A 12,532-nucleotide genomic window follows, 5' to 3' on the forward strand; every position below is an offset into this window, starting at 1 on the left:
GTGGTGGGCTCCTTGCGGTTTCCCATGGGCTTTTCAAAGGCAGCTCCATGCGAACAGGGGTTGGGCAGGCACTCCTTTCGCGGCCTCCCGTACCATCGGTCCGGTAACAAAGCCGGTGTGTCTCCATCGCCATCGGAGCCCCGTCACACCCCGCTCGTCCCGGGCTCCCTGTCGCCGCGGGGCAGCTCTGTGGCCCTTCCGTCCGCCGTGTGTGTTGGCACGACCCCGGTGCCCTGGCGGCACCGGCCCCGGCAGCGCCCAGGCCTGCCTTCCGGAGTCTGAATTGCCGCCTGGCCCCCGGGAGCCCTGTTCCCCCCTGCCCTGCCCTGCCCAGCCGCCTGGGGCTTGGGCGTCTTGTAAGTCTGTTCCTTTTCAAATTCCAATCTCCCCTTCCTGTTGGGAGACCAGTCCCCTCCCGTGACCGAGTGCGAAGTCTGTCTCCTGCTTCTCTTCCGCCAACGGAAAGGCCTCCCTGCGCCCCGCTCCCCGAGGGCTCTCACCGGCCTCCAGCCCCGCTGCCGTCCGTCGTTGGGGCTCCAGCATTTTATTGTCATCATTGTTTTGGTACTAATAGTATCCTGAGCTAAGTTCCTCCGAAGGAAATGGCGTGGTGGTGGTGGCAGCGGTGGCCGCGGTAGCTGCTAACTCGCTTGCCTTCATTAATACTTAACCCGCTGCCCTGAGCAGCGAAGCCACCGTTTGGTAGAGGTCGCCTCCCTGCTGGGGTCGGTCCCTTTCCAGTGCCAGAACCACCCCCACGAGAAAGCGGCCGGCTCCGAGTGGCTGTGTGGGACTGGGCGGAGGCAGGCGCTGCGGGCGGCTCCCAGTTCCCAGCGCTTTTAAGGAATCCTTGGCATCTCATTAGTTATTAAAGGACGACACGTGTGTGAAAATCCCTCTATTTGAGCCTTGTCCACTGCTTTACCCTTTTAATTTAGTTGCCACAGTAAGTTGATCTGTTCCTTTGGTTGAACTTTTCCTGTAAACAGGCTTTTCTTTTATCTCTGATGTATGAAGAGGAGATAGTTCTAGAAGGAGCTTCCACACCCATTACACAACTGAATTGCTCTCAAATAAAGCATGGCCCAGTATTAATTTTTTATTTATTGATCTTAGAGAGGAAAGAAGAGAGAGAATGAAACATGATCTGTCATTCCCTTATTTATGCATCCATCAATTGATGCTCGTATGTTCCCTGACCGTGGATCAAACCCGCCACCTGCGCGTTTCAGGACAGCGCTCTAACCACCTGAGCTACCTGGCCAGGGCCTCAATATTAATTTTAATATTGATAATTCTATTAATTTTAATTTAAAATTAATAAAAAATATTAATTTTTTAACCTCACTAATTCCTCGTGTGGCCAGACTTTCAGGGAGAAATTGTTGAAATGACCGATGATGTCTGGCTTGTGTGCTGCGGATGAGTTTCAGTACCAGGCAAACCTGATTGTCATAGTGCCACCGCGTGCCCTCAGGCGCCCTCACTTGGGCCTGAGAGGTAGAAAGAAAGGATTATCCCTGTGCGGCCAAGGAGGGAGCTGAGACCCAGGCACCCTCATCACGTAGAAGGTCACGTACGGTGCAGGTTCTGGGAATAAGGGAGATGAGGAGGCAGCCCCGGGCTCCTGCCTTCCCAGGCCTCGCGTCGCCGCGGGGGCGGCGGGGGCGGGGGGGGGGGCAGATGGAACGCAGATAACTGGGTAAAGGGCGGCTGCGCCGCGGGGGCAGGGCGGGAGCCCGCAGCAGGGGAGGCCACGGTTCTGGACGAGGAGGCCACGAGGAGGCCGGGCAGACCTCGCTGGGAGGCCGGCCTTCGAGCAAGCCCTCGGAGGGCGGAGGGGGTCGCGTGGGTTTCTGTGCTGAGGAGGCTGCGGGCCCCGCGGAGCAGGGAGGCCCTGGCGCTGGGGGAGCAGCAGGGAGACAAGGAGGGCAGGGGGTCACGGGTGGGAGGGCCGGGCCACAGCTGGCTTCTGGGCCTGGGGGAGGGCGTGCGCTTTCCCTTCGATGAGAAGGACGTCGAGGCGGGCCTAGACCCAAGCGATGCTGTGGTGACTTATCTTGAGACTTGACTGCGGGACGAGTGTAGACATGAAGAGACCAATTAGAAGGCCTGCTGGCGTCCGGGAGAGAGGCCGTGGGGGCGGGCCTCGAGCGGCCGCCAGCAGGTGGGGCCGGGCAGGAAGCAGCCAAGCTCCAGTCCGCGCGGAAGGCCGCGCAGCGCGCCCGCAGGCTGCCCGGCAGCGGGGCGCGGTGGGACCCCTCGCCTGCCTGCGGTCCTCAGCTCCTGCCCGCACAGGCCCCCGGCCCCCTTCCGGACGCCGGCCTGTGGGCAGCTGCCGCCACAGCCCACAGCAGGCGTGGGCTCCAAGGGCACGTCGGCCCCTTGGCGCCCACCTTGGTGACCTGCACAGGGTCCTGAAGTCACCTTTTCAAAGGTGTGAAAAAGTGTGGAAAAAACGTGTTCATACATTTGACCCAGCAGTTCACCATTCAGCTCCCAGGAAGGAGGCAGGCGCCTGTGGGGCCCCCGGGTGTGCGCTGCCCGCGCTCGGGCGGGCTTGTCGGAAGCGCGGCGTCCCCACGCAGCAGCGACGGGCGCTGAAACCCTGAAGGAGTCAATGGCGCAGGACAACGATGTGTGGCTAGAAACGTTCGTAGGGTTTACAAAATATTGATATATTCACACAAAGAAAGAGAATGTCTATCAAGAACGAGACAGATAATCTAAGATGTTAACAAAAGTTATTTCTAGATAGTGATCTTTTTGAGGGTTTAATTTCTTTGTGTGTTTCAATGTTTCCTCTCTTTTTTACACGAAAAATAACAGTTTTGTAATTGGAAAGAAACAAACTTCACTTTAGGAAATGCTCCCACGCCGGCCTGGGAGCCGGTGAGAGCGCCCACCGTCTGGGCACGCCCAGGGTGCGGGCCTGGCCCTGGGCAGGGCGCATGCGTGTGAGAGTCACAGACGCGTGTGGACGGGCGGGACGCCTAATCAATGTTCCTCTCCCCACCCCTTTCTCTAAAATTGGTGAATGAAATAAAATTTTTAAAAAACATTCCAATAAGCAATGCTGTCCAACCGAAATGTAATGGGGACCACATATGTGCTGTACATCACCCACATTAAGAAAGGTTAAAAAATGGATAAAGTTATGTATTTTAATAATGCAAAATAGCCAGAGTGTTATAATTTTAACATGGAATCAAAGTTAAAAAATTAAAAGACATTGCCATTTATTTTTCATGCTGAGTCTTTGCAACCAGCCCATGTTAATAACGCATCTACGGACTGGCCGCGTCCCCCGCCGCCCACAGGCGCGGGTGGCGCGGGCCCCTCGGGAGTGCCGTGCCATCCGAGTCTGCGCTGCTGAGGCCGTACGTCTGGGCGAAGGCTCTCCTGTTGGTAAAGCGGGACCCGATGCACTGATTCTAACTGAAGTTGAATCCCACCCCTACCCCCCGCCTTTTATTTAACATGTAGGAGAACCAGCCTTTTCAAAACAGCTAGAAAGAGCTGATGATACTAGTTTGTTTCTCCCATGCACTCCCTAAACCCAGAGCTTTTCTGGGAGTTTCGTGTATTTCCTGAAAGGTTTGCCTTGGATGTCCCATCGTCCCATCAAATTTAACTTGTAACTTATCCAGGTCCCACCTTCCAGGCAGCCAGTGCTCTGGGCGCAGCCTGGAGGGCAGCCTGGCAGTCTCCGCTCACCGCCGCCCCCGCGTCCGGCCAGCTCCCTTCTCCTGCTCTTAGAGCTCACCTGCATTTCGCGCCACCTCCTGGCGCGACGGCCCACAGCCGGGGTCCCTCTGACTGCCCTCCCCGCCTGCATTCTCCCCCTTCCCTGCAACTGCAGCGAATCCAGAGCCCGGGCACGGGCCTCGCTGTGAGGCCTTCCGGTCCTTCGAGGGCTCCCTGCTTCTCACAAAGTCACATCCGGGCTGAGCTCACCGTGGCCCAGCGGGGTCAGCCTCTGACTGGTGCGGACCCCTGGGAGCGCGTCGGCAGCCAGCAGGGCAGCCCTGGCCCACTCACCGCACTAGCCGGCCCTTCTCGCTGCGGGGCAGGCCCTCCCTGCAGCTGCAGGTGGGCGGCTTCCCTCGGGGAGGGGCGGGTGCGGAGCCCCGTCCTCTGGAGCAGGCGCTGGCTCCTGAAAGCTGCACGGGGCGGCCATCAGCTCTGCCGTGGAGCGCGGAGGGCTGGCTGTGCGCAGGCCGCCCACCCTGCCTGCTTTCCGCTGGGCCTCTGAATGAGCGGGTCCCGCCCTTCAGGGTCCGAGGCTGAGGGGGGCTGCCTGCCTTTGCCGCTGGACTGGCCGACTTAAAGAGATGGGTCCTGTTTGCATTCCTGCACTTTTCTTTGATTTGGATGGTAGCCAAAGGCAAACAACTCGGCCTAGTGGGTTTGAAACCGAAACGGAGCTTCCTGAGCACACACGCTGTTGTCTGGTGGGGGGACATGCAGATCCGTGAGCTGCTTTAGTGTAACCCTTTCCTTCTGTGGAAAGGGATAACGCGCTCTCTGCTGGCATTTGAGATCTGTCTTCGGTTAGAATTTACTGTGGGAAGAGTTTAGTGAGGAATGGCTAATCTAAGAAGATTCGGTTTGATTAGGGGCTAAACTAACAAACTGCATTTCGAAATGAGATAACAGGATTTGCGATTTTTGGTCTTCGTCCAGCAAAACCGAAAATCCCCCAAATCACCATCCCCAGCAGACAGGGAACCTATTCTTTCACTAGAAGTTTAAATTTTTGGATTTATAAATTGTCTTAAAAATGTGTTCTTTGAACAGTTAAAGTGTTACATAGTATTGAGATGAAGTCATCAAACTGCCTAGGGCTTTAACTGTGTATATTTGGGTGACTGGATAAAATGTATCATTTCGGTAAAAGAAGTAACACTCAACACTGAAGGCAGCTTGCCTTGTAGCCATTCAGGAGACTTAAAAGTCAATTGCCTTCTGCCTTAACTTTTATTTTCTTTTGAGTGTATATGGATTTTAGGACTTTTCTGTTTGGCTTTTGTGTTTTAGGAAATTGGTCTTTTATAAGAAATTGATAGGGGCAAGATGTTTTTTGTCCTGTTACGCCTGCTCTAGGAGGGTCTCACTCTGAAGACACCGGCAGCTCTGCGTGATGACCGGGCCGTGCGGTGCCGGGAGCAGCTCCGCACAAGGAAGTGCGCCCTTGCCAAAGCCCGCGGGCCCTCTAGGGAGGAAGATGTGGACGCAGACTTTCAGCAGATGTCCCGAAGCAGAAAATGCCCCTAGGTCGGTTTGGATATTCAGAGCAAAGTTACTGCTAGTGGTTTTTGACAAGGATAACTTAAAAGGACAAAAGAGAGAGACATCTTTTTTCTTGTTGCCCTTTTCCTCCAAATAAGGCGATTAAGATAGAGAAAATGAAGTATAGCTAACTGGTGTGATGCGGAGTTCATCAACAGCTTTGCAGTGTCCCTGAATTTTAAAAGGAGAGCGATTTTGTGTCTGGGCGAAGTTCGCCTGGACCACTCCCAGCTGGCCCGGGTGGCAGCGCGCGGGAGGGAGGCAGACCGCCTGTCTTCGGACGACGACTTTCTGGCCGGACCTGTGCCCGCCCCGTGATCAGGGAAGGCCTGGCCGGACAGTGCCGAAGCAGCCTCAGCGAAGGGTTCCTCGGGGCTCTGGGCCAGCTCTGGCCCCCGCCGTCCCCTCCGACACACAGCGACGGACATCCGGGAAGTAGAAGCTCGATTTAGCGGCGCATGAGGCGGTGCCCTGGTGAAGCTAAGCTTCCAGTGTGAGAGGCACCCCGTGTGCCGGGCCGCCATGCGGCGCGGGCGGTGGGGACGGGGCCGTGCACCCAGCAGGCGGGGCGGGCGCCAGCCACAGGCTCCTGCTGCCCGGATGGCGCCCAGTGGTTCGCGCAGAAACGGGCGTCATAGGCAGCACCTCCTGCTGCGCGGCGACATGGAGGAGGCGGAATCGCTCCCACTGCCCCCGTAGGAAGGGCTGCTTTTTAGGATTCCTGCCAGCTCCGCACCAGCAAGTGGCACATGGAAGTGGGGACTTAGGTGTTGTGTGACTTTTTTAAGATTTTATTTATTTATTTTTAGAGAGGGCGGAAGGGAGCGAGAAAGAGGGAGAGAAACATCCATGTGTGGGTGCTCCTCAGGCGCCCCCTGCTGGGGACCTGGCCCCCTACTCAGGCCTGTGCTCTGACTGGGAATCAAACCAGCGAACCTTCGGTTCGCAGGCTGGCGCTCAATCCACTGAGCCCCACCAGACAGGGCTGTTCTGTGACTTCTAGTGCCAACCTGGCAGGGGTGACCTGCCACTCTCTGTGCTGGGGGCCGTGGTGGCTTTCCAGATGGGGCCCCACTGTCCTTCACAACCCCAGATGGATGGTGCGTCCCCTCGGAAGAGCTTGGAGACCCCCTTAGACACTGTGCCGCCGATGCCACGGCACCCACCGAGAACGGCGGGTGGAGCCGTGCAGTGCCCGGGGCAGCCGTCGCCCCTGGGGCAGCCTGGGTGCCGTCCCCACAGCCGCCCCGCCCTCGGCTGCCTCCACCCCCTGCCTGGTCCCCGAGGTCAGACAACGGGAGCTGCATCTCTCACAGTGAGGAAATAAGCACAAGAACGAAGAGTTGTCCCTCCCTGCTCGGCAGTGGCACGGACCCCAGACCACAGTCCCAGCTCGTTGGGTGGGTGGCCGCTCTCCATGCGTCACACGCTAGCCTTGTCCCAGCCCTGACTGCCGCCTGCCTGCGTGTCCTCGCACTCACTTTGGGCGGGAGCACAGAGCTGCGCCCTGGGATGGGGTGCTGGCCGATTTGGGGGGCGAGGGCAGCGGCGGGGCTGGGCGAGGTTGCTCAGGTCGCTGTCGCTCGTGGGCGTGGCCCGTCCTGCAGCGCTGGCTTCGCTGAGTTTGCTGCCGCCTCTCCCCCCATTCAGTGTCCCCTTCCAGGGCCTCTCCAGATGAGTAGCAGCGAAGGGCCGGTCCGCCTCACGGCGTGTCCGTGGCATGTACACATGGCATGTACATGCATGTGCCACGGCCCAGGCGTGTCCCTAGGGATAAGGCACGAGTGCCCTGCTGCCTGTCAGCTGGTGCCTGTCACAAGGCGCTCTCTCGTGGTTCCCTCTTTGGAGCCCAATTAAACCCTTTTCGTCCCTGTCCTTCCCTAGGGCTCGAAGGTCCTGGTGGACGCGCGGGACAAGCTCGGGATCCCGTGGCAGCACTCCGAGAACGAGAAGCACGGCATGTTCCTCATGGCCTTCGAGAACAAGGCCGGGCTGCCCGTGGAGCCGGCCACCTTCCAGCTGTACGTGCCCGCGCTGAGCGCACTCTGGGGCGACTCCGGCATCAGGGAGGCCTACAGCCGCCGGAGCGAGTTCCAGCTGGTGAGTGGGCCCTCCTGGCCGCGGGGTTGTTTCGCAGGACTGGCTTTGACCTTGGGTGGGGTGTCCTTGAAGATTCTGTGAAAATACAGGCAAGCTGGAAGTTGCTTTCAATCCTAAAATTCAACAACAAAAGCACATAATGAAGCACACCATCTACATGGTGCGGGGGGTGGGGGGCGGGCGGGAATTGACTCGCTCAGGCTAGGTCAGGTTTTGCTCATGACCCTGGAGGACTCTGAAAGCACCGAAGACCCGTGTAAGGCAACGAGCTCCATGGCTTAGAGCTTGGTCACGGCTGGAAACCGGTGTCCCCTGAGACAGCGCTCTGGCTGACAGGGCAGGACCCGGCCCGGCAGGACGCGGGCGACTCCGGGTCGGTGCCCTAAGAGCCCATCCGCGCCTCCCCTCAGACTCTTCCCTTCGCTCTGCAGTCTGAGAATTTCAAAAGGCGCAGCCACCTTCCTCTTCGAGGCTCACCTGGGGCGTGAACCCAGGCAGACAGCGTGGGCGCGGCCCCTGCCGAGGCTGGCAGGCTGCGGGGGCCACGTGCCCCTCAGCACGCTGTCGTTTGCAGGCACGACCCCCGCTCAGCCCGCTGAGCCGGCGGAGGGACCGGGGTGGCTCGGCGCTGGCCAGGCGCTGGATGGACGGTGAGGCGGGGATGTCGTGTGTGTGCTTTGAACTGTGTCTCTGCGCTCCCGCGGCTTCTCCAGACAGTCGCCTGAGGCCTGGCTTTCCCTGTGGTTGGGAGTGGCAGCAGCAGAAGGGGGCCAGCCGGGTGGCCAGGGAAGCCCTGTGCGGGGCGGGGAGGCCTGGGAAGCCCGTCCCTGTGCCAGCCTGGAGCAGGAGTGCAGCCTGCTGGCGGGGGCGGGACGGGGGCGGGGCTCACTGCGGCCACGCCCGCCAGGCCGGACAGTGAGAATTACCTGTGAGCAGAGGCGCCACAGAGGCGTTCAAAGCACCGAAACAACAGGTCCGAGCTGCGGTTGTTGCAGACTCACTCTCAGCCGCGTGCGGGGTGCGGTGCGGGAGGCGCGGGCCGGGCGGCGGGCCCTGCAGGAGTCCGGCTCCAACGCCGAGGGCCCAAGCCAGGGCAGGGGTGGCTGTGAGACCTGACCTCCCCCCGCTTATGACTTCCTGCTGTTGGAATTCTGCGCCGCTCTTTGCTTGTCGTCTCACTCACCGCGGCCTTCGTGGTCGGACTTCCCTGCAGACGCACCCCTTGAGCGGCCCGGGGGGGTCCCGGAGGGCCCCGCTGCCTGCGTCTGCCAAGCCAGGGTTGGCTTTTCGTCCTGTTCCTGCTGAGCACCTCCACTTAGCAGCACTGCTACTGTAGGTTAGGGTTTGCTTTTCTTCCTGCCCTCTAGGCGGTGGCCGCTCAACGCCATTGAACAACACTGTTACTACAGGTTTGGGGCGACGCCTCTGCTCGGAGGGTGGACAGTTACCCCGTCCTGGGAGCCAGGCCTGGCGAGTGCTCACCTGACCTCCCGCTGCCAGCGCCCCCGCTGAGCACCCGCTTGTCCGGCGCCGGGAGGCCTTGCACAGGCGCACAGCTGTGGGGAGCCCTCCACTACCCTCTCCTCTGACACCGGCGCTTCGCGCTTCTCAGATGTTAACAAAAATTCACTGAGTTGTGAATACTCTTTTTCATCCTTTCCATTTTTATTTCAAAGCTGCAGGGAATGGTGCTTTCTTGTAAGGTCTTCCTCCTTTGGCTTTGGAAGGTGGAGTTGGAGGCCCGTCCAGAGGATGTTTATGTTTGCAGCGCCATGTCTCTTGATTTCTGGAAGTCAAGTGATTCTGCTGTTAGCGATTGTTTTCCTGTCCTGTTCAAAGGAATGACGTCTTGGTGATGTTCCCAGAGAGCGCTGGGGAAGGCTGGCTGTGCAGGCCGACCATCAGACGTGGAGGCAAGCCATCCGTCGCAATGGTGGGTGGGCGCCGCTGCCTTAGGACCCCGCGAGGGATGGGCTCTGCGAGAACCAGCCTGCGGCTCGGCAGGTAACACGCTGACTATCGGGAGGCCCGCTGGGCTCAGTGGCTGAGCTCCTAACACAAATCCACGTGTGCTGCGCTGTTTCCGTGACGTCTGGGGCTTCGAAGTCACTCAGTCAACTGTGTTAGTCCCACGGGCTTGTCTGGGCTGCAGGAAGGGCTTTGCCCGCCCTCGGGCCGGGAACGCACCCTCGGCGAGGCCCCAGCGTGAAGGGGAGCCCGAGGGCGGCTCGCACTGGGCAAAGGCCGCGTTTCGGAGGACAGAGCAAGTCCGTCCTCCGAGTGGGTTTGCCACCGCGGGTGACACTCCTTGGGAAACGCGCCTCTGCTTTTGCTGCTGCTATTTTAATTGTGTTTCCAAATACCACCCCCAAACTTCCTAGACACTAGCGGGCTGGGCTACACGGAAGGCGGGGTGATTTGTAGCAGTGACAGGAGCTTTCAACTTTCTGGGGGGCCACATGAAATGCGGATATGATGAAAGAGAGGTTTTGTTCCTTTTCTGTGCCTGGTCCCCTGTGCTTCTAGGAGAGACATCAGCTTTTTCGTGGTGGCTCTCAGCTCCTCGGGAGCAGTTTCTCAGGAGCTGGCTGATGGAGAATGAGACCGGAAAGAGCTGCCCGCTGGCCGATGGCCGCTTCCATCCGCAGACCGCTTGGGGCGATGGGGCAGTGTCCCACAGGCCCCGAAGGCTGTCGCTGGCCCAGCCGCCCCCCTGCCCATCTGGGTTTCCCCCAGGCCAGCCGGCTCTGGTCGTAGTCCTCTTCCTCTTCGCTCTGCTATCGAACACCCTACGGACTTGCCTTTTGAGATGCTGCAGTCTAAGGGTTCAGCCTAGAGGCGATAGGAGAGTCTGGCACAGCAAACCCAAACGGCGGGGACCATTTTCCCCTCGTGAAGGAAGCTCAGGGAGGGTAGGTCTCTGCGCAGGCCCATCCCAGCGTCTTGCCACCCGGCTGCGTCCTCAGGCCCGGTGCTCAGAGTGCAGCCCAGCTGGTGGCGGGGTCCCTGCTCTTCCCGTGAGGCGACTTCCGGCAAGCACCAGCTGACAGTCCTGGCAAAGCTCATCGGCGGAACGTGGTCCCGTGGCCACACCTACAAGGAAGCTCGCCTGGCACCGCGTCACAGAGAAGCTGCCAGCACCTGCCGCCACTGTCCCTCTGGGACCTTCTGCCTGCGCTGAGGGGGTGCCTTGGGGGTCCTCAGGGCGGGGCCCTGGGAGGGCAAGGGGGGTTTTGCCCGTGATTGTGACTCTCCTTTGTTGAGCAGGGAGACACAGTAGCACATGATATGCATTCGACGACTTATTAGTACATGCGGTTCATGGAGACACCACACCACTGTGCTCTCAGTCGTGTGTGTCTCTCATTTATGGAATTCATTCATTCAGCAAATACTTGTGGGGCAGACACCATGTGTCAGGCACTTACAGACCCTGGGAAATGGCAGCAAACAAACAAAAGGCAAAGCTGTGCCCATATGGAGCTGCCGGTCGGCCAGGAGGAGGCAGAGTGAATAGGTGGGGGAGGGGTGCCCCTGTGTGTGAGGCAGATAAAGCAGGGCGCTGGGAGGAGGCCTGTGGACGGCGGGGAGCGCTCCGGAGCAGATCCGTGGTCCCCCACCTTGCTTTCCCCTCTCACATGGCAGTCACAGTGAGAGTCTGGCCCCAGGGCCAGGCAGCATGTTCGCTCTCGGTTGGAGCGACCATGGGGCTTGACTCTCAGTCCTGTTCTCACAGTCGCCGGCATGAGTTCCCGAGCCCACGGGGCGGGACGGCTGCGCCGGCAGGGGTGGGGCGAGAGGGGGCAGCTCCCGGAGCAGAAGGGTGCTCAGCGGGCCCTGGGGGCCTGGGCTCTGGGGCGAGGAGCGGCACCGTGTGATTCCTATTTTAGTAGGGCCACCTCGGCAGCTATTTCAGTAACAGAAACCAGGGCCCTCGATGGCAGGCTTTTGCAGTAACGTGGGTGAGAGATGACGGTGGTTCACGTCAGCGTGGTAGCGATGGGGTGCCGAGAAGGGGTCAGGTTCACGTGCCTCAGAGCCGGAGAGGGCTGGCAGGGCACCGGTCTCCCTGCCCACCCGGCTCAGGAGTCCCGTGGGCGCGCCGTGGGCACTGACACGGGGCCGGTATTCTGTTTTACGTTTTAAAACCGGATGCAGCGGAGAGTGCCCTGGGGACATGTGGCCAAGGACCCGGCGCTGAGAGTGCAGCTCGGAGGGGCCCCGCAGGCGGGGTGTCTCGGCGCCGGGCAGGGGCAGGCGGACCTCTGGAAAAGACACTCGGGTCCTCACCCCTGGAGTGCCCCACAAATGACGTCCCAAGGCCAGGCGTCCCAGAGATGGCCAAGGTCGCGAGGAGTCCAGGCCCGATGCCCGGAATCTGAGGAAACAACGGGCAGCAGAAACAGGGCCACAGTGCGCAGGTGTGGTACACACCAGGCACAGATTTTATTTAATCTGTTTAAAGAAAGAAAGAGAAGTTAGAAAATACCCTCGGGAAAAACGGGAAACTATTTAAAACACAGTATATTTTAAAAGAACAAACTAGAACTTCTAGAACGAAAAAACACCCAAACCAAAATTTAAAGCTCCGTGGATACATTAAGCAGTAGTTTGAACACAGAAAAAGAGAATATTAACAGACGAGAAAAAACCCTGGTAGGAAACGATAAGGCTGTAAAACAGAACAAAAGCCGGGAGAAGATGGGGCGCAGCGAGGGGTGGTGGGTGGGGGAGAAGTGGACGTGGGTTTTAGCAGGAGTCGCAGGGAAACGGACGGCCGGCCAGGGCGGACGCTGTGTTTGGGGAGGTCGTGGCTGAGAGAGTGTAACCAGCTACGTAACAGGAAAGAACTTCTCGTTAGACATACGATGAAACCGCAGAAAACCAAAGACAGGAGAGTCTTAAAAGCAGTGACAGAAAAAGGCAGAGACTCACTTTGAAGGCGGGCGGTTGGCAGCGGCCAGAGGAGCGAGCGCCGGGGGGCGGGCCGGCGAGGGGCTCCGAGGTTCTGTGGGACCGAGGGCGGCGCGCAGCGTCCGGGCAGAGCGCGCTGGGCATCGCAGGCCGTGCCCGGTGGAGGGAAGTGCGTCCAGAGGGAGGGTTCGCAACAAGGAAAATGAGGAGCGATTTATCACTTTTT

General features: G+C 59.3%; 1 protein-coding gene across 1 annotated transcript in view; it reads left to right on the plus strand.

Annotated features, from left to right (window-relative positions):
- The window catches only part of GNA12 (G protein subunit alpha 12), a 40,487-nt gene that overhangs the window by 13,199 nt on the left and 14,756 nt on the right, over positions 1–12,532 (plus strand). The window contains exon 2 of the mRNA XM_054572677.1: positions 7,177–7,392. Coding sequence (XP_054428652.1) covers positions 7,177–7,392 — 216 coding nt within the window. The remainder of the gene's footprint in view (positions 1–7,176; positions 7,393–12,532) is intronic.

This window comes from Pteronotus mesoamericanus, unplaced genomic scaffold (assembly GCF_021234165.1).
Source record: "Pteronotus mesoamericanus isolate MK-2021 breed Mesoamerican mustached bat unplaced genomic scaffold, CSHL_Meso_final contig_1, whole genome shotgun sequence".
In the NCBI taxonomy this organism is placed as follows: Eukaryota; Metazoa; Chordata; class Mammalia; order Chiroptera; family Mormoopidae; genus Pteronotus; species Pteronotus mesoamericanus.